The sequence below is a fragment of the Gekko japonicus genome, unplaced genomic scaffold (genome assembly GCF_001447785.1).
Source record: "Gekko japonicus isolate JY-2015 unplaced genomic scaffold, Gekko_japonicus_V1.1 scaffold98, whole genome shotgun sequence".
In the NCBI taxonomy this organism is placed as follows: Eukaryota; Metazoa; Chordata; class Lepidosauria; order Squamata; family Gekkonidae; genus Gekko; species Gekko japonicus.
Window position 1 is genome coordinate 585546 of NW_015164668.1, and position 22334 is coordinate 607879.

Genomic DNA, 22334 nt, shown 5'->3' on the forward strand with positions numbered 1-22334 from the left:
CGGGAAGCCAGTGGGAAGTGTTTGAGAAGCAGCACCACATGATGTCTCTTCCCTGTTAATAAATAAGCTTTCTGCTCTGAACTTGGAGGAAGGGGACATGGCTCAGTGGTGGAGCAACTGCTTTGTATGCAGGAGGTCCCGGGTTTGTCCTCTGGCATCTTCACTTGAAAGGATCAGCTGCTAGTAGGTGATGTAAAAGACCTCTGCCTGAGACCCTGGAGAGCTGCTGCCAGGCAGAGACGACAGTACTGACCACAATAGTCTAATGGTCTGAGTCAGTAGAAGGCATAGTTCAAGTAGCTGAAGCTTCCAGGTTGCCTTCAAAGATATTCTTGCGTAGGGTGTGATACGCTAGTCCAGCCAAGAGGATACTGGGGATGCAGTGATAACCTAAGAATCTGGTAGATGTGAAAAAGGAGGGCCTGTTCATCCCTGCGACCTAGGGTTGCCAACCTTCAGGTGGCTGGAGAACTCCTCGGATGACAGCTGATCTCCGGATGACAGAGATCAGTTCCCCTGGAGAAAATGGCCACTTTGGAAGGTGGACTCTATGGCATTGCACTCCAATTAAGTTCCTCTCTTTCCCAAACCTCACCCTCCCCAGACTCCACCCCCCAAATGTCCAGGGATTTCCCAACTCGGAGCTGGCAATCCTACTGTAACCTGTTTGTCTAGAAGTGAAATAGGGTCTAAGAGTAGGGCCTTTTTGGTTGACGCACAAAAAAATTGAACTTCCCTCTCCAGGAAGATTTGTCTTTCTTTCTCTATTGTTGTCTTCCCACCTGTGCATGAAGACTGTTTTCATTTGGCATTCCCTCACTAACTCTCATTGACTCTCCTCTCTGTCTGTCTCTGTGTTTGGGTTGATATGTTTTCTGTAATTGTTTTAAATGTTTTTATATGTATTTTAACATTTGTTTGGATTGATTGCTGCCTTGGGGGGAACCCTGAGTTGGTTGGAGAGGTGGCATACAAATGTTTAAGTAGGGCTCCTACAGGATAATTCTTTGCATACGCGACTCTGGGCTAAGACCACTGACTGGAGTGAACTGCACAGAATTACACTTAGGCTCCTAACAGAGCCCGCTAAAGATCAAGTCACGCTATCAACGAGAGGCAAATCAGTTCCCTCTAGCAACTTGGTCTTCCCTATTAGCAACACCTCTGTCTCGATCAAATCAGTTATTTCCTTCATTATCCATGCTTTCTTGAGCCCTTTCTTTCTCAGTTCTCCGTGGTTCTTAATAATATTTCAAGCTATTCCGTATTGACATTAATGCAATCTCTCTCTCTCTCTCTCTCTCTCTCTCTCTCTCTCTCTCATTCCTTTTTGTATATTTGTTTTCTGTATAGTTCTTCTCTCTGCAACTAGTAGAAAATGCTCAAATTCTATTTTTTCCATTTAACTTTCTACTTAGCTTAAAAAGAACACAGCCCTGTGCATATCTATTCAGAAATACCCCATAGCGTTCCATAGGGCTTACTGTATGGTGCCCATTTCCTTGTCACATACAAACAAATAATTTGTTACTTGCCGGCTTAAATGGCCCTCTCAAAGTTTTGACAACTTCTGAGAGGTTTCTTCCCACCCCCTACAGTTATGGGACATCTTTTCTTTGTATAAGAGAAGGAAGGGATTTCCCCCCGCCCCAGTCTTAAATTCTTTAGTATTCCAGTAACTTACATAACCGTTCCCTCTCTGTAATTCTCATGTTTTGGCATCTATCTTAAAAACAAATACAACAACTGGGCTTGTTTATAAATGCCAGTTTGCAGAGCATAACATACTAATCTCTTAATTTCAGGGTTTCCTTTTAGTTTGCCAGTAGTTGGCGTATAGCATTGTGACTGCTGCTAACATGTGGATGAGAACTACCTGGTTCCTTTAAGACCCATCCTTTTAGCTGTGATGATAAGTACGTTCCTGGATCTAAAACACAGTTGGGTCTTAATGTTAAATAAGCTTGACAATTTGGATCCAGTTTTTGTTCAGACCTAAATCGCCTAATGCAGGAGTGGTCAAACTGTGGCTCAGGAGCCACATACGGCTCTTTCCCACATATTGTGTGGCTCCCGGCAGGGTGGCTGGGGAAGCTGAATATTATTAGCAAACAAATATTATTGGGCAAATAAATATCATTATCGATATCTGCTTTTAACTCTTGTTATTATTTTTGGCAGTCTCGTTTAATGTTAATAAAAAGCAGTTTTGCATGTTTTTCAATAAAAACATGTAATATCTGTTCATGACTTGTGGCTCTCAAACATCTGATGTTTATTCTATATGGCTCTTACGTTAAGCAAGTTTGGCCACCCCTGGTCTAATGATAAAAGGGGGGGAATGTAGCAGAAACAAACAGGAAAAGAGGGAAAGGCTTCTAGGTGCCATGAAGGCCTTGCATGTGTGTCTCTGCCCCAAACTAGTCTTCTGCCGAGCTCCAGGCTAAGAGGCCTCCTGCTTTCTCCTCTGAGCTTGCCCGGACCTTAAGTATCTGCAAACAAAGAAGAAAATAGATGTTACAAGTGGGGGTCCTTAAGATTTATGGGGGGAGGAATCTCATCTTCCTGCCTGTTGATGAGCAGGCACAGACAATGATCTTCTATTTTGGGAGGGATTTCAGTTCTCCAATGTATTTTTTTTTTAATTTCTCAGATTTTTCTGCAAGCCTGGAGGGTCCCCCAAGTTTTCAGAGCTGTCTGTTTACAGTCACTGTGATCCCGATCCACAGATTTAGACATCCATAGACTGGGCTACACTCGACAATTAGAATATAATAATCAGCTGCAGCGAGCCAGCTGTCTAGCAGGATCTTCCCCATTTCCTCCCCCACCAGAAACAATACATATCAACAAGGCATAAAGCTGTTTGACAACATGATCACACTTCAGATATTCACTGTGGTTCTTGTAAATCTCTCGCTCCTTCCACAGAGGGGCAATTGTATTCTCGCTGCTTCTGTAAAATGTAGAGGTACCCACTCAGGTAGATTCTCGGTTCTTTATTCCATTTCCTCTTGTGGATATACCCCTGCAGCCCAAGTGTTTTTTGCTGGCATAATAATGCAGTAGTGATGTAACTACTGCTGATTTTTTAAAAAATAAATGACTGGGGGCGTGTTTCTTGCAGAATAATTTCCTTCCCACCTAAATCTCTTAAAAATCAAGCATGTTCTTACAGATCCAGGACAAAAATCTTGCACAGTGGATTACACTGGCTTTTACTGCCCCCTCTTTTATACAGGCTCCTCTTGTGAGTGAAGGCACTAAGCCAGACATTGCATCTACAGCTGTCAGAGAATCAGGAGGGCAAGGTTCAAGCCAGAGCTGGAGCTGGGAAAATGCTGGGGAAAGAATCCTAGAAATGCACAGTTCCTGCTAGGATAGTGCCGAGTTCTTCTGCGTTGTGCCGGGCAAGCTCCTGACAGGTGGAAAACTTTTCCAAGCTCCACATAAACAGGGAAAGAATGGGAGCAGTGAGGCTAAGCCAGACTTTACATGCCAATAAAGGTAACTGGACTGGACTAAGTGGGCTAAGCCAGACTGTGCTGGAGTATGAAGCGGAAGTCAGAGAGGCCACATGTCATGAACACCCCGGTGCCTCTTCCGGGTGGAACTACCCTGAGGCTCAGAGCCAACATCATGCAGTCGAGCTTCCAGAGAATATTGTCAGCCCAGGTGCACAGGCGGTTCAAAGGCGGAAGCATCAGTGGAGGCTCATGCACTTCGGGATCAGAGTCCAGCAAGAGCTGATAGCTAGGCACAAGGCTGCAGGTTGATTTGTGACCATCTCATGACTGTGTGTGTCTTGGTGTGGCTGATAGGGCTGCCAGCCTCCAGGTGGGGCCTGGAAATTTCCCAGAATTACAATAGATCTCTATACTACTACGTTTCCCTGGAGGAAAATGATTTCTTTGGAGGGTGGACTCTGTGGTAGTATACCTTGCTGAAGTCCCTCCGCAGGCTCCACCCCCAAATCTCCAGGAATTTCACAACCTAGAGCTGGCCATCCAATGTGTTGGCACAGGTAGCCGCAAGTGGAAGTGAAAAGAAGGCAAAGAGGACCGGTAGGGAAGGCTCAACAAACAGTCTTCGCCTTTGTTCCTTCAGCATCTGCTTGGCATGCAGAAGTTCCCAGGTTCGATCCCCAGCATCTTCAGTGAAAAGGACCAGGCAGATGGTGATATGAAAGACCTCTGCCTGAGACCCTGGGGAGCTGCTGCCAGTCTGAGTAGACAATACTGACCAAGATGGACCAGTGGTCTGATTCAGTATAAGGCAGCTTTGTGTGTTCATGTGTTCCTCTTGCTAGCCAAAGGAATTTCCCTCCACATCAGGCTGGGATGTTTGCATGCAGAAACCTGCTTAAATAATTTTGGGTGTGCTTTGCCAGCATGCCTTCATGGCTAGCTGGCTATCTTGAGTGGATTTCCCCCCTCTCTTCCCCTTGGAGCGTGTGGCCTGGCTCGCTTGCATGAATCATCTGGAAGTACTGCTCGGTATAATGCCTCTTGCAGGATGCTTGCTCTCTGGAGTACTTGGAAATTATTTCCTTGGCCCAGCCCAGTGAATAAGACAGCTCAGAGAGGCAAAGTTCCTCTTTCGCCTGTTGATGAGCAGGCACAGACAATGATCTTCTATTTTGGGAGGGATTTCAGTTCTCCAATGTATTTTTTTTTTTTAATTTCTCAGATTTTTCTGCAAGCCTGGAGGGTCCCCCAAGTTTGCAGAGCTGTCTGTTTACAGTCACTCTTATCCCGATCCACAGATTTAGACATCCATAGACTGGGCTACACTTGACAATTAGAATATAAGAATCAGCTGCAGCGAGCCAGCTAGCAGGATCTTCCCCATTTCCTCCCCCACCAGAAACAATACATATCAACAAGGCATAAAGCTGTTTGACAACATGATCACACTTCAGATATTCACTGTGGTTCTTGTAAATCTCTCGCTCCTTCCACAGAGGGGCAATTGTATTCTCGCTGCTTCTGTAAAATGTAGAGGTACCCACTCAGGTAGATTCTCGGTTCTTTATTCCATTTCCTCTTGTGGATATACCCCTGCAGCCCAAGTGTTTTTTGCTGGCATAATAATGCAGTAGTGATGTAACTACTGCTGATTTTTTAAAAAATAAATGACTGGGGGCGTGTTTCTTGCAGAATAATTTCCTTCCCACCTAAATCTCTTAAAAATCAAGCATGTTCTTACAGATCCAGGACAAAAATCTTGCACAGTGGATTACACTGGCTTTTACTGCCCCCTCTTTCACACAGGCTCCTCTTGTGAGTGAAGGCACTAAGCCAGACATTGCATCTACAGCTGTCAGAGAATCAGGAGGGCAAGGTTCAAGCCAGAGCTGGAGCTGGGAAAATGCTGGGGAAAGAATCCTAGAAATGCACAGTTCCTGCTAGGATAGTGCCGAGTTCTTCTGCGTTGTGCCGGGCAAGCTCCTGACAGGTGGAAAACTTTTCCAAGCTCCACATAAACAGGGAAAGAATGGGAGCAGTGAGGCTAAGCCAGACTTTACATGCCAATAAAGGTAACTGGACTGGACTAAGTGGGCTAAGCCAGACTGTGCTGGAGTATGAAGCGGAAGTCAGAGAGGCCACATGTCATGAACACCCCGGTGCCTCTTCCGGGTGGAACTACCCTGAGGCTCAGAGCCAACATCATGCAGTCGAGCTTCCAGAGAATATTGTCAGCCCAGGTGCACAGGCGGTTCAAAGGCGGAAGCATCAGTGGAGGCTCATGCACTTCGGGATCAGAGTCCAGCAAGAGCTGATAGCTAGGCACAAGACTGCAGGTTGATTTGTGACCATCTCATGACTGTGTGTGTGTCTTGGTGTGGCTGATAGGGGCCAGCCTCCAGGTGGGGCCTGGAAATTTCCCAGAATTACAATAGATCTCCATACTACAAGGATCCGTTTCCCTGGAGGAAAATGATTTCTTTGGAGGGTGGACTCTGTGGTAGTATACCTTGCTGAAGTCCCTCCGCAGGCTCCACCCCCAAATCTCCAGGAATTTCACAACCTAGAGCTGGCCATCCAATGTGGCATCAGAGGTAGCCGCAAGTGGAAGTGAAAAGAAGGCAAAGAGGACCGGTAGGGAAGGCTCAACAAACAGTCTTCGCCTTTGTTCCTTCAGCATCTGCTTGGCATGCAGAAGTTCCCAGGTTCGATCCCCAGCATCTTCAGTGAAAAGGACCAGGCAGATGGTGATATGAAAGACCTCTGCCTGAGACCCTGGGGAGCTGCTGCCAGTCTGAGTAGACAATACTGACCAAGATGGACCAGTGGTCTGATTCAGTATAAGGCAGCTTTGTGTGTTCATGTGTTCCTCTTGCTAGCCAAAGGAATTTCCCTCCACATCAGGCTGGGATGTTTGCATGCAGAAACCTGCTTAAATAATTTTGGGTGTGCTTTGCCAGCATGCCTTCATGGCTAGCTGGCTATCTTGAGTGGATTTCCCCCCTCTCTTCCCCTTGGAGCGTGTGGCCTGGCTCGCTTGCATGAATCATCTGGAAGTACTGCTCAGTATAATGCCTCTTGCAGGATGCTTGCTCTCTGGAGTACTTGGAAATTATTTCCTTGGCCCAGCCCAGTGAATAAGACAGCTCAGAGGGCCATTCCTCTTGCCCTACCCAAGGTTCATTTTAGCAACAAATTCAGGGGTGGATGAGCCAACCCTGCAGCCAGTGAAAAAGAGCCTTAAAGAAGTAGAAATGTTGCGTTCAGCGGTCTTCTTGCGCCTCTTGATTTAATGCAACATGTTTAACATTTCCTGCTCAAAAGGCAACTTAAGTGTTTTAGGTGAACGTCATTTTGCATTTGTTTCTTTAAGTGGTTAATCGACAGTCCCAAACAAGCCAGAATGCCACAGTATCATAATTTGGCAGCTGTGAAGTGCCTTTTAGGGGAAACTGACATCCCATGTCCCAGAACTCAGGCTGCCCAGAGGAGCACTTGTGTGTCTAGTTCTCCATATTTTAATGGCTGTTGTCTTCATATGAAGAAATTATCTTGATACACATGCTATAGTTAGAAAGCCGATAAAAATCAACACACGCTCTTCAAATGACAAAGAGATGGTGTATTTACAATAAAGTACCCCCCAAAGTGGGCTTTTGAACCCTGCTGAAAATCTTTTCCTCTGACGTTGAACTGAAAGAGTGCTCCCAGTAGTCCTAAAGAGATTGGCACAAGTGAATGGATGGTACACTTCTAAGCAAACGTTCAGAACAAGAGGAAGAAAAGAACACATTTATAAATGCAAGCACAAATAGGCAAAAAGCTTCAGATGTGGGTGGGCCGATGTGGTTTAATTATTAGTGTTGGACAGAGACGGGGTCCCCCCCCCCTTGTTGAGCCTGTTGGGTGTTTTGGGATTTTAAAGAAGAGTACCAGGCAAATGACTGTCATGGAAGGAAGGAGCAATCATAAAATGGCTGCTGAGGGGGAACATGGCCAATTGTACAATGGCTATCGTGTGGCAGGGTCTGCTGTTTTCTTTGAGGCAGAGATACGGTTTGGTTTCAGGTTGGGGGGGGGGCACTCAAGGACAAATCACCAAGCCCTGAGATGCAAGAAGGTCTGTATCCACAGTCAAGCCTGAGTGTCTGTGACTCTGATGTGCCTGTCTAGGATGAGATCGGTGCTTTTCTAGTCAGTCAGCTGATAGGCCAAAGTGCCCATGGGGATCTCTGGACTAGGTTTTTTGATTCCCAGCTGTGGTTAGAGTGGTCTGGAAGACCCAAGTTTGAATCCTTACCCTGTCTTGGAAACTTGCTGGGTGAGCTTGGGCCAGTCACACACTCTGACCTACCTCACAGGGTAGTTATGAGGTTAAAATAAGAGGAGCGGAGAGCCAAGCTGCATTGGGTCCCCACTGAGGGGAAAACATTAAAAACTAAGTTTTAAAGTTCTCAGTCTGTCATGAAGCTAGCTGAGTGACCTTGGGCTAGTCACCCTGTCTTGGTCTGTCCTGATTAACAGGTGGTTGTGAGGATAAAATGGGGAAGGGAGAGCCATGTATGTACCTTGTCCTGAGCTTCTTGGAGGAAAGTTGGGATAAAAATGTTATAAAGGCGTTGTGGTCTGCTGCTGAATTTTTAATGGAAACCTGCCTTTATGAATGAGGAGTGTGCTCTGGTGGATCTTGCTGTGCGATGGAGTAGAGGGCGGAGAGGAAAATTGTCTGGTGAGCTCAGCTGAAAGGGAAGTCGCCTCTTCAGGTTAGACCCCTTTCCTGCATTTCTCTCCAGAGCTGAAAAGATGCCTCAGCCGGCAATTGCAAGAACAGGTGTGGAGCTATTAAAGCGGCAATGAGCTCATGGCCTGGCAGATGGCCGGCTTCCTTTCAGCCTCACACGACTTTAAACTGTGTTCCCATTGGGTCTCCGGTACAGGGCTGGTGGGGAGGGAAATGAATGCGGGTGAAGTTGTGTGGGGTGTGTGTGTGAATTGTCATTGGCCTCCAGAGAGTCAAGTAGAATTATGGGCTTTGAGTTTCCGAACAAAACAGGCTTCCAAAGATTTGCTGTAATAAAAGCTTCTTGAGCTCTGAAAGTGTGCCAGGAGTTGGGGGGGGGGGAGAGGGGGAGCTTTACCAGACTTTGTAGCGTGTCTTCCCCTGGAGCTGTGCTTTGCCAACGACTCCGGCAGAGCTGTCTGCCACGTCCCTTGAAGGTTGCCTTGCCAAAATGTCCTTTGCTCACGCACTACTCATTTCTGCTGGGTGCTTTTGGGGGCTTTGCAGGTGCCCCCCTCCCGTGTCCCGGTCTCGTTCCCTGCTGATCAGAATGACAATATGTTTTATTTTTATAGCACTCCCCCACTGTCATCTGATGCCTGGCTCATGTTTATGTAAGAATAATGCAGCAACATACAATAAAACCCACCTCGTTGTGGGTTTTTTTAAGGGCGGAAGGGTAAAAAATAGACGGATGGACAAGATCCACTAACATAAATGGAGGGATGGTTCTCTAAATACATCTGGAAGACAGGAGGGACTGATTTTTTTAATTAAATGAGCCCTCGCCTTTTGCACCCTGGATGGCCCAGGCAAGCCCGATCTTAATCAGATCTCAGAAGCTAAGCAGAGTTGGTTCTGGTTAGTCCTTGGATGGGAGACCCCCAAGGAATACAAGGGGCATGATGCAGAGGCAGGCAATGGCAAACCACCTCTGAAATGTCTCTTGCCTTAAAAAACAAGTCTAGCTCGCCACCTGGTGGTGCATGCCGCTAAAACAGCTAGAACTTCTGGCTGTCAGACAATCTTAGGAACTCCTGGCTGTACTACACACACTGCCATATGATAATTAATTCTTGGAGGGAGTGAATTCTCCACTAGAGGCACAAAAAAGTGCAGTGGGATGCTAGCTGGCCAGACTGCCCCCCCACCGATGCAGCTGATGTCTGTATGCAAGCTGCTAGCTTACAGCATTCAGCAGAATTTGTGTTAACAGCAAACCTTTATGGAGGAAACCAGTTTTACAAGGCTACGAGAAGCAGAGAGCAAGCCGGGGGGGTGTGTTGGTGGTGGATCTCAGCACCCCTTCTCACTTGACCCTTCTGCAGGAACTGGGTGTCAGTCTCCTATATTTCAAAAACTTCTATGTTTCTGTTTCTCTTTTGAAAAGTAAGACAAAACTCCTGTGCTGTCTTCTCTGCAGGATTTGGGAATGGAGTCCACTTCGCTGGACGATGTTCTGTACCGCTATGCCAGCTTCAGGAACCTGGTAGATCCCATCACGCACGACCTAATCATCAGCCTCGCCAGATACATTCATTGCCCCAAACCAGTAAGTTTTCACATTCATGCCTGTCAAAGGGAGAAGTGGGAAGCCAAAGTGTGTTGGTTAAGGCTGCTTCAGTGTGTTCCTTCTCTGTGTCATTGGATGCCTGGTGCGAGCCGGGGATGAATTCCCCCCACCTTCTGTGTTGTTCATAATTCACTGAATTCCTGATGCTGGACATGTTTTTCCAACCCCCTTCTTCGCAAAAAAACAATCTCTGTGCTTTGACAGACCATATGTAGATGGTGGAAGAGAGAGCTGTGTATATGTTGATCACAGAACTTGATGCATCTTCTGATGGGACAGGACCAAGTTGTGGCTAGTCAAGAAAGAAATCTTGGAGTTGTGATGGTGAAAAGGTCAGCCCATTGTGGTGTGACAGTAAGAAAACCAAATTCCTGTCTCATTCTTGCAGCCAAATGAAAATACTCCAAGTTTGATTTTAAAGCCTCATGTTCTTCCTTTACGGCCTATCTATCCAAGGACGTCCTGTCATTGCCACTGAACTAAACGAAATAAGCTGCATCCACACATTGATAGCTGGATATTGCACTATAGCAGTGAATGATCACTATAATGCAATGATAGTGCAGTATCCAATATGACCCAGTATGTGGATATGGCTGTGGTTTAATATTTGGGAGATGCAAATCCCCATGCTTTTTTTTTTTTAATTATATATTATTTTGGCAGAGATTCTCACTGGTTTTTCCAGCCCAGAGATTATCATCTGCCAAGTCTCAAGTGTTGCAGCTTTAGCTTCCAAAGATGGATTTATAAACAGAAATAATAGCTTTGGGAAGATAGTCTAAATTCCTAAATGTCTTTTTTGGCTTCAGTCTCCAACGGTTTCCATTCACATTACAGGTTTATATGCATTCTACGTATTTAACACCCATCCATTCAGATTTATTGATATTAAGTCCTATATCTTGCTATTTGTGAAAAGGTTTCCAAAAGCTGGTAACAGCAGTGATGGATATTGGCCAAAGTGATTTTATTTATTTTTAGGCATTTCTAATTCTGTTTTTCTCCTGTATGAAAGTACAGTTTAAATAAACAATTTAAATGAACAGAATAAAATTTTAAGTAAACAAACAAAGCAACGAAGAATATTTTGAACCACATCCCAGAAAGCTCTGGCTTCCCTGGGCTGTTTCAAACAAGGCCACATGCTGTAAGCCAAGAGCCCTTTGGCTCTGTCTCTTTGGCTCATACCTTTGGCCCTGCCCAGCTTAAACACCTGCAAGCAGAGGAGAAACAAATTCAGCCGAGATCTTATTCAGCTGCTGCTAGCAAGATGTTAGGGCTATATTGTCTGCACTAGAAATAAGGCCCGTTGTGGAAATAAATACAACGGGATCTAGAAAGAGGCTCTGGGAGAGTGCTCTGGCTTTGGGCAAACAGTGTCAGTCTGCTTTTAAAACATGAACCTGGGACCTGCACACCACCAGAATACAGCAGATTCCATATGCAACTGACATTCCAACTGCCTTGCGGGGCGGGGAGTTTGAGGTGTGGAATGGAGTGAAGTCCAATCAGCTTCCATATGCAAAAGACCAGGTTGTCGCAGCAGTTGTGGTGTGGGCGGGACCCGGGCTTTGCCTTCTGATTGGTGGAGATATATGCTGAGGAACAGTGCCATCAGCCATACACTAAGGGAGTGCATTTTAGAATTAGAACTTTGGCACCCACTACTCAATTATATATAAGGAGGGATTGTCTGCTGTGAATCTTGAAACAGAAATACATTCTGTAAGAGTGAAAGCAAAGCTCTCTCTGAGTAATCCAAAGAGTAATTGTAAAAGTGGAAATCCTTGATGCCTCACCTAGATGGGAAACACAGACAAGTACCCATTAACCAGAACATTAATAATAGGCATATAGCACATTGAAGAACCTCATTCTTTAAATGTACTACCCATGTTAATGGTCTAAAACTGACTGTAAATACAACCACTCAACATGATTAAATACCTTTTCTGCATCCAAGCACATTTGTCATTGAGATTATTTGCCAATGTAATTATGTCCAACAGTTTTATAATATTAGTTGCTATTTTACCATCTCTGATGAGCCCTGGTCATGGTCAACGTGATTAAAAATCAGTTCTTTTAATCTGTTTGCAGTCATTTTTGTTAAGATCTTAAAATCTTGATTCAATGAAGATACGGGTCAGAAAGACTAAACACATGATAGAACTTTCCCTGTTTTAGGCATCTCTTTGCTTCTTTCTCAAATCTAGGCAGCTTTTTAGTTGATGAGATTTCCATTAAGATATTTGTCAACGTTCCAAGATTTTATCTGAGAAGTTCTTAATAATTACAAGGAAATTAACCTAAACTTTAATCATTGGTAAGTGGCAGCATATTAAATGCTAATTCATCTCATACATTTCCAATCCAAAGGTAACCAAATGTATAGCATAACCAGGGCTCTAGTCGGGGGGGAGCTCTCAGGTACGGAGCTCCGGAAGAGAACCTCTAGGGGGCGGGGCGGTCACGTGGTGAAGCCCCGCCCCCTTCTTTACCCCGCCCTCTGCTTCGATCCTCATTCTGTTTGGGAATGAGGATGAAGCAGGAGGGTAAGTAGCCGGGCCTTCTGACACACTTCCGGTGATGTCAGGGGGTGTGGCCTTCTGTCACTTCCGGTGATGTCAGGGGGCATGGCATATACAAATAAGTTATGCTAATGAGTTATGCTAATGAGCTCCGGCAGCTCTTTTTTTACAACAAGACCCCTGAGCATAACATATTAGTAATAAGGTGGTTTTGTAGTCCCTGAAATGATATTTCAAAGAGAGGATTAAACTGTGATTAGTTATCGAAAGAACAGGAAAAAAAGTCAAGAATTGAAGTGATAGTAGGGTAGTTGAGACAATAAATTTCAAGAAGGATTGTTACTAATTGACGCAAGTGATATGTTTATGAGCAGTCATTGACATAAGAAATCAGACTTGTAAAGTGCTGGATGCTTTATCTGACTTCCTAGTTATCAAACAGTACAAAGTCCGGTCAGGGTGGATGTGCTGCTGTAGAAAACAATCTTAAGCTGGTCTAGTTAGAAGTAAGTCCCATTTTATTCAACAGGGCTTACTCTCAGGGAAGTATACTTAGGGTTGCAGCTGAAGTGCAATATCCAATCCTAATTCTGACCTCAACAAAGTTAATGCCAACTAATTTAGATATATTTCCCCACTGAGAACTGAGTGCTACAACCAAAATTCAGCTCACCCAACCAGAGGGACTAACATAGGGGTTAGCAAAAAGAGAAAATGTCTTCTTTTTCCATGTTATCCAACAGGACTCCTTAATGAAGCATAAAACAATTAATTAGCAGTCATCTCCCAAGGAATGTCATTGATCTTAAGACGTATCCGTTCATTAGTTCAATGAGCAGAGAAATGCCATAGAAGGTTCTTCAGAAAACACAGAAAGGGATGATTCACCACCATTGTCTGTTCCACCTCCCGTTAGGTATATCTCAGCAGAATTCGAGCAAACACAGTCTGTCAAAGTCAACTGACTGTGGTTACTCAGCAGTGTTGAAAAGGTGTTCAGCACATGCTCTGAGATATTGCCAGCTTCAACCAGATAATGCTAATGATGTGAGTGACATGAGCCCTGGTATCAAAATGTTATTTCCAGAGTGGTGCCTGTCTCTGTCTCTCTCTGTCTCTCTCTGTCTCTCTCTCTCATATATATGTGTGTGTGGCCAGTTTTGTAGACAAACCCTTGAACTGGGCTGTAAGAGCAATAAGGCAGTATCACTATAACAGGGAATTTCAGATAAGCTTACTTGGGGGGTGACCTTGTGCCAGCTGCTGTCTTTCTCACACCCACACATTAACACTATTCCCTGTGGCTTTCAGAGTTCCTGGTCGTAGATCTACCCAAGCATCTCCGCACATGTAGGTGATTGGCACCTCGATTGCCTGCATTCCTGTGCCTCTGAGCACAGGGAAGAGTAGACTGGGACAGGCTGTCTTGCAGAGCCAGCCACTGGCTTAGGGTGCATCTCCAGTGGCGTTTGTTTACACATTGGCTTGGTATTGCTGGTCTCCTTGCTGGCCTTTGTGGTTGCTGCACTGATGCCTGCGTACTCCTGGGCAACACTCCTGGGCAATTCTGCGCCAGATTTTATTGTGGGACAGATTCTCAGGTACGCCAGTACAGGTTCTGGCGTGGATGCTTGTGACATCCAAACTGTTTGTTCATGGTATGAGCCGTGCTGACCAAGAAGGGGGGGGGGGAAGCCATGAGCGCTGCTTGGCAGGGAAAGGAGCAGGATAAAAATCGAATGAATAAATAAAATATGCTGGTGGAGACTGGCTCTTGCCTGACGCTTGGTCCGCTGGCAAAAATGAACAAGTTGTTTCTTTTTGTCCAGTGGTGAGCTCTGTTACTGACCGGGAGTGCCGTAGCGGACTGAAGTTTTTCAAGAGTAATTGCCATTTAAGTTCAGTTCATTTAATAGCATAATTTACCAGACAGATAGGAAGCATATTGATCTTTACCCTCTTGGGCGAATCTTGCAGCTGCTATGTTTGACAAGTGGCAATGGAAACCTTTTTGTTATTTCAGAAAAAGCCCATGCCTATATAAAGGGAGAATTAGGTAGCTGGTGAGTGGAGTACAGACTCTGGATATTGTCATTCTGCTTCCACTCCTGTGGTGAGCAAGCAAGCAGCCAGTGATTGAAGAGTAAATCGAATTTGGATGAGAAGACAATGTTTAATGATCTGGCTGCAGCAGAGGGAAAAAGACAAGCGTGAGGGAGAGCACATGGAGGAGCATGTGTACACCGCTAGGTGTGAGGGTACATTTGCAGGTACAAACTGAACTAACTGCTTGGCTAAATGAGCTGCATCCACACATTGCACTGTAGCAATGGTTTGCAACTATATTGTCTTCTTCACGTAGGAAAACCCAGTTATTGGATGATGACTGCAGTGCAATTATAGTGCAATCACCTCTTAGTAACAAAATGGACTGCTGTGTGTGCTGTATGGTGGGTCCCTGACCCTGACCCAGAAGCAGTTTCTGCAAAACCAGCTGTTCTTCAGTGGGTAGAAGTAGGGCCTTTTGGACCCTAAACCGCTCTGCTTCCTCGAGCCACAACGTGTTTCTTGAATAACAGGCTGCCATTTTATGACTGTACCCTGCAACAAGTACAGAATTTGGCTTCATAAGCAGAGTTTAGCACTGAATGCATCTTCACTTTCTTTCTTTTACATTTTTAATAGACTTGTCGCTCTTAGAGATAAAACTCATTTTTAAAAACCTATTTAGGAGATTTATAGGCTGGCTCTCCCGCGACATACTAGAAGTGACTAATAAAAATTCAAAAAAAGCAACCCGTGCATGCATAAAACACAAAACCATAAAAACCAGCAATAAAAACAGCCATAAAGTGATTCATAAACAGCCAAACTAGCAGTAGTCATAAAAAGCAAAGAAAGTGGATGACACCTGCAGAGGGCTATAGTAGAATTTGTATTGCTCCGGCGAGGCTTCTTGGGCTTTATCCCTCCCTGTGTTTAGCAAAAGCGGGATAAACTCTGCACAGTGAAAGCAGATCTATAAGCTTGTGAACTTCTTGCTGTCCACAGAATTCAGTTTGATTTGGCTTCACACACACACACAAAAAAGCCCGGAGTGCTAACCTAGTTACTCCATTGCATGGATTTGCACACAGCACCGTAAACTTGAGCCAGCCCCATCCCTCAGCATTATCTTCAGTATCCAAGTTGGGCTCACACTGTGACCTGTTTTCTCAGCTGTCTCTCTGCCGAGTCTCCTTGACTGTGAATGTGCTTCTCTAATAAACAGTCCAGCTGTGCAAGGTATTTTGTGTGCCCTCCTTTAGGTTTCTGTGCAAGGCGTGAGAAGGTTGGAGTTTTTCCTCCAGCCCAGGGGTCATTTCGTAGAAAAAGAGCTAGGGGAAACTCATTAGCATAACTCATTAGCATATGCCACACACCCTGACATCAGGGGCCCAGCGGTGGACCTGCAAGGCCAGCGGGAGTGCGAGGAAGCCCCGCCAAGGCCCTCCCTGGCCCCAGGCAGGCAGGGGTGGGGAGAGACAGGGAGGAAGCAACTTACCCTCCCTCTTCTCCTGCCTCCTCCTGGCTGAATGAGGGCTGGAAGCATGGTGGCCGGAAGCAGGGGGCAGGGCTTCGTCATGTGCCCCGCCCCCCTGCACCTCACCCGGGGGAACTGCGATCCCCCGCGATCTCCCCCGAAATGACCTCTGCTCCAGCCTAACCCCAGTTGTCGTTCTTTCCCCTGCTCCATTCACTTGTATGGAATCAGAAGAGAGTGGTTTTTCTAGTTTGTTTATAGCCCCTGGAGATGTGCCACCCCAGGCAATGCCTGCAGTGCATCTTGGGTAGGGCTGGCCCTGCTCCCCTTGTCTCTTTAGAGCAGCTTTGCAGACACCTTCCTTTCTTTTGTAATGGACCAGCTGTTATTGGTATATGTCCAAACATCATGGAAATCCTGGGCAGGGAAGTCTGCTGTGATTGCAAAAGAGATGCGTCTCTCAGCTGGGGGCTTTGTTGCCAGAAGAAGCAAGCCCCTTAACCATGTTCTTGAGAGCATCAGAGCAGGCCTGCTGGATCAGACCAGTGGTCCGTCTAGTCCAGCATCCTGTTTTGCATAGTGACCCTGGAAGGCCAGCAAACAGGATGTAGAGGCCAAAGCTTACCCTCTTTTTTTTTATTGTGTGTGTGCATGTGTACGTATTTCAGTGTGTATGCACCTGGAAGTCATGGCGACCTCTCGTGACTGTCACCTACTGGAGGCCTGGAGGATATTCAGAGAGGTGGCTGAATAAAGCCTACCCCCCACCTCCCACCTCTGGTATTCCAAGGAGGTCTCCCATCCAAGTACTTGCCAGAGTCCACCTTGCTTAGCTTCCGAGATCTGACAAGATCAGGCTTGCCTGGGCTATTCATGTCAGGGTCCAAAGCTTCCCCTTATGTTACTTCCATATATGCTGCAGCCTCAGCCAGATGGACAGCTTGGGTAGGCCTCTGCCCCATTGCTTCTTGTCTTCCTCCAGGGCCTTTCCCTCCTGTTCAGTCGGAGGGCACTCCTTCACATCTAAATTTTTTCCCCTTGTCTTCCCTGTAGTACTTGGTTATCTTCCTTGGATCCTTTATTGGAGAAAAGTTGGGCTAGAATGGAAGGAAGAACAGCTGTGGAACAGTGGGGAGAAACGGGCTGACCGCACTGTGCCCCTTTGCCTTGCTGCCATTCAGGCCAGTTGCCAGCACTGTGACACAAATCTCTTCCACCTGCCCCAGGCACAGGTTGCTTGTGGGTAGACGGATCCAGACACTCCTGGCTGAGGGCCAGTGTCCCCTGACCATCAGCCCTAGAAGGCTTCCTCCGTGGAGCCTGTCGTGCTATCTTTGGATCTGGCCACAAGGCATGTCTGCCTTTTCCTCTGTCTCCTTCCCAAAGTGTAGTTCTTCCCCTCCACAGTGATCCGTTGCGGTAGATGCAGCCTGAACAGCACAGCACAGAAGAATACATGAGCTGGACACAATGCCTGTGGCCAAAGTCGTGTTCTGCCTGGCTTTGAAGGAGTGCACACATTCTTTCTCTCTCTCTTTTATTTTTATTAAGAGCAAAGGTGGTGTGGGAGCCAAGAGAATTCTTGCAGTTGTTGTTTTCTAATGGCTAGATTTTTTTCACACCCAGCCTGACTAAAGGTCCATCTCACCTGTTGGTCCAGCAGCAGCCAGACAGATGCACTATGCCTCTGTTCTGGGTCCTGTCTGAACACAACCAGCAGTAGCCAGACAGATGCACTATGAAGTCTCTCAAGGAGAGATGCTAGTGCCTCTGTTCTGGGTCCTGTCTGAACACAGAGGTTTGGCCAGCAGTGAGGAGTCACCACGAAAAAATCCCCAGGATTTCACTAATCCCCTCTTCAAGCCATTTATGCAAGAGCAGTCGTATCTTTTCCCAAGGCTTCCTTTCTCCTCTCCTACATCTGAGGACAAAGCCAGGATAGTAGACTCTTTGGGGGCAGTGATCATCGCCCCCCCCCCAGCTGTGGCACTTCTGGCTTTCCCCATGATAGCCGTGGAGCTTGTGGGTGTCCGTGCGTCGCAGCCGCAGATCCTGTTTCCGGGTTGGTGCTGTACGTGTGTCTGTTCGGCTTGGCAAAGCACTTTAAAACATTGTGTGTCTGCAAATGGCTTTTTTGAGATTTGGCAGAGCATTACGTTGCTGCCTCTGTCAAAGGATACGGCGAGAGATTTTGGGAGGCAAGATGCAGTGTACTGCTGCGTGGGTGGGAAGTCTTGGATAATGCCAGGGACGGGAGCAGGTAATTTGTTCTAAGCCTCAGTGCCTGCTTTCCTTCCTCAGCGGCTGCAGGCAAAGCTGTGTGTATTCTAACATTTCTGGGCCTTAATTCAGCCATTTCATTAAGGCAGCGTGGCGTAGTGGTTAGCGTGTCAGACTGGGATCTTCAGGACCCCAGTTCAAATCCCCACTTGTGCCATGGAAGCTCACTGGGTGACCTTGGGCCGGTCACACTCTCTCGGCCTAACCTACCTCACAGGATTGTTGTGAGGGTAAAATGGATGAGAGGACAACAATGTAAGCCACTTGGGTTCCCTGTTGGGGAGAAGGGTGGGAAAGAAATAAAGTAAATAAATATATAGAGTTCGGCATCAGAATTCAGATTAGAGCGAGGCAGTTCAACTCCCATGATTCAAACTTCAGCCTTGGGGCACTTTAAAGACTAACAGTTTTTATCAGGGCGGGATCTTTTTGGGGACTAGAGACCATCTTTGCAGATGCATAAAATGTCGTGTTCTCAGTTAGCAGATATAGTATACATTGATGAAGAAAGGAGAGGTTTTGTTATTGCTTTTTTTTAAAAGTTGGCAAAAGGGCACACAATGCAAAGAATAGCGAAACGAAGTACACAGGATAAGATCAGCTCCCCATTCACCATATCAATCCCTGGTGACAATACAGCTGTTCTTGCTATGTTCCTAAAAAGAATTCTATTCTGTAGTGGCTATGCCTGGATGGAACAGAACTGAAGTCGCTGATTAAATTCTGGCAGTTTCATAACAAAAATGCATACTAATTACTTGATGTAATCATTACAGTGTGGCCTTACCGCTAAACAAACATCACACAGGCAGTTTCTTAAATTCTGAACGATATTTTGTTCTCTTGGAAAATGGTTCATCTTCCTTGTTTACTGAGTCAGATAAACTCTTTGCTTGTATCAAGTTGCAACTAACCAGAATCTAATTCTGTACAACAGAAAACACAATGGTTGTGTTTGTATTTCAGTGTTCTCGGCTTCTGTATGCCTCGGTCTCTGTGTGCACAGGAACCTGTGCATGGTCATATACTTGCTGGTTAAGTGCTTGCAACTTTTGAGGAAAGCTCAGTACAGAACAGTTTGTCAATATTCATTTTTTGCGTCTGCGTTGAATGTCAGAATTTAGATTGTTAGCATAAAAAAAGAGTCTGAAATTTCTTAGGTAGGCTCAGTGAAATACAGAACGGCATCTTCTGTGATAATTTCTGGCCTCCACGCTCACCGTGTCAGAACAGCAATCTCTCTTACAATGATCTCAAAAGCCAGACCCTTTTTTATTTTAACAGCATTTATATTCTGCTTTTAAAAAGACTTGGCCGTCTGCTGAAAGCGGCTTATAACTAATCAAAGAATTTAATAAAAATGAGTCATATCAAAATAACACAAAATACAGGTGCAACAGATTGGAACGAGGAGAAGCTGAAAACCACAGCTGGTAAAGAGAGCAACCAAATTCACACTGGAACAAAAGAGATGCCTTTGCCAGGCACCTAAATGCTAGCAATGAAGATGCCAAGTGATATGACAGGGCTTTTTGTTTTTGTAAAAGAGGTGCCAGAACTCTGAAGAGGGAAACGACATTCGCAATCTGTATACTGAAAACTCATGAACTTTTAAACATTTTAAAAAAAATTTAAAAAAGAATTTTGTCAAAGAGGTTCCGGAACTCTATTCCGGCACGTTCCCCCAGAAAAAAAGCCCTGGGTGTTCTAAAGATGTGAAGCCAGAAAAGCCCGGGTCCCTGCTTTCTACCTGTCTTCACCTCAGTGGGTGGGAAAACCCTCAGAGAAGAGTAACTCTTGGCAGGCAGCCGGGTAGGCTTATATGGGAACAAGATGACCTGAGGCCCCTGGTCATTTTGCCATGATTAATTGCTGTGTTTCCTGGAAAGGAAGATGGCCCTGATTATAAGATTGACCTCTTTTTTTAAAAAAAGATTATAGACAGAGAGGTGTTTTTTTTATTACAGCATGTACCTAGAGCTTGCATGTGAATTTAAGCCCATGCCCTATTTTTCTGGATGGCATTCCCGTGGGGAAAAAACTTAAGTGTTCTTTTCAGGTGAGTGATCAGGGTATTTAAACAGAAGAGAAGTCTGAGGGGGGCATTCGGATTTAGTGACATGCTGCAATTAAACTCCAGGCGGGCATTGATTCAGTGTGTTGCCATGCTCACACACAGCCCTTGCCCTTCCAGACTCTTTCTTCCTCCGGCACTTAGAATCCGATTGACCACTTCCCGGCTCAGTCGAGCTTCCATTTGCTGTGATGTCTGAGGGCAAATACTTTTAGTGAACCAGGGTTTGTTAATTCCACACAACCCAGGATTTGGTTGCATGCCAGCACAGCCATGTGCTGTGTTCAAGTCCACTTGCAGCTTCTTCGCAGTTTGTTGTGTTGTCTGACTCTTTTAAAAGGAAAGATTACTCTGATGGAATCTTCTTTTAAATATGAAAAACCTGATCTTATTATTTTTTTTAAATGTGGCATAATTCATTGCAAGGACGAAATAAGGTTAAAAACTCTAGTGAGGAATGTCAGGCTAGGATCCCGGCCATCACGTGGTGATTCGGAAGGCCAAATGGGGAGGGGGAGAATCATATACACTGCTCCGAACTTCCCTGAGGAAGAATAATAATAATAAAGCGCCATCAAGTTGCAACTGAGACGTTTTCCGCAGTGTCAAGTTTCCCCATGCCTGTACTTGTATCCATCCGCTGCTTTCTCTCATTTCCACAGACGTTTTCGCAGTCCCAGGCACAGAAAACGCAGTTTGTTCCCTGCTGCTTTGCAGCATCAGACTTCCCTGGCTCCTGGAATTCCCATGCTGCGCCGCTGTGTTTTTGCTCCTGGGAGGGAGAAATCATCTGCAGAAACGAGGGAAAGCCGCGGATGAACAGAAGAGCAGGCAGGGGGAAACTTGACACTGCAGAAAACGTCCCACATACAGTGACCCCCTCATGGGGTTTTCAAGGCAAGAGATGAGCAGAGGTGGTTTGCCAGGCCTTTCCTCTGCATAGCAACTCTGGTTTCCTTGGTGGTTTCCCTTGTTGGAAAAGACAATGTCTGGTGTACAAAGAAGAAGAAAAGACGCTGAAGGGGGCAAGAAGAAGACAGATAGGGTAGTGAAGACAGCACCTGCTCTCTCCTGTTAAGTGTCGTTCCTCGTCTGTCTCCAGATTAGTTGTAGATTTTCCGGGCTGTATGACCGTGGTCTCGGCATTGTAGCTGTGCCTGCCATCCTCAGAGGTATAGCACAGAAAGATGGAGTACTCTCTGTGTCAGTGTGACACATTCACCCTCCATCTTTCTGTACTATACCTCTGAGGATGTCAGTCACAGCTGCTGGCGAAACGTCAGGTTCTACAATGCCAAGACCATGGCCATACAGCATGGAAAAGCTACAACAACTAATGAACACTGGCCATGAAAGCCTTCGACAACATATTGTCTCCACATTGCTACTCTCAGGGCAATTTCCCCCTTCTTCTCAGAAGTGCCACACTCCCTTACCCTTTCTCTCAGCTAGAGATGTAGTTAGTGTTAAGTTGCGAACTTAACAAGGAGTCGGAGAGTGATTCAGCAAGAATGCGGCTTTTATTCTTCAGCTTCGTTACAACTCCAACACGGTACAACAATCGCCAGCCAGAACCCATCAAAGTTCATACACTAGCTGCTCTGTATTTAAACATTCCCGGCTAATATAGCCATGGCCACTGTACAAATAACAACCTATCAGGTTGAATAGATAAAGGCCAATCACAAGCGATCCCGCTCTACAAGGTGATTGGATGACACATCCTGGGCTAGTGCTCCTATTGGTTACATTAGGATCCTAGCCCAGGCTGAAGCTTAACATGAGATGGCAATGGGATGGTTCACATACATATGCGTTCAATGTCAGCTATTGAATACACTACAGTTAGGAACCTATCTCTGTCTCTCCTCTTTCCTATCAAGTATGTTAGTTCCTAAATAAACCTTTATCTACTCTTTAATCAGGTTGTGCACCGTTGCTGTGTCAATTACTCTGCCAATAGCCCTGACCCTCCCAACCGTGGTCTCCCATCCAGGTACTAACCATGGTTGACCCTGCTTAGCTTCCAAGCTCTGACAAGCTTAGGCTAGTCAGTGGACTATTGAGGCTGCTCCTTGGAAGAAGGACAGGTTAAAAAATGTA

The 22334-nt window shown here is 45.7% G+C and overlaps 1 protein-coding gene across 1 annotated transcript in view; it reads left to right on the forward strand.

The window, feature by feature from the left end:
- The first annotated feature begins 9050 nt into the window (after positions 1 to 9050).
- The window catches only part of LOC107108645 (leucine-rich repeat-containing protein 75A-like), a 40317-nt gene continuing 27033 nt past the window's right edge, over positions 9051 to 22334 (forward strand). The window contains exons 1-2 of the mRNA XM_015409121.1: positions 9051 to 9059; positions 9671 to 9799. Coding sequence (XP_015264607.1) covers positions 9051 to 9059; positions 9671 to 9799 — 138 coding nt within the window. The remainder of the gene's footprint in view (positions 9060 to 9670; positions 9800 to 22334) is intronic.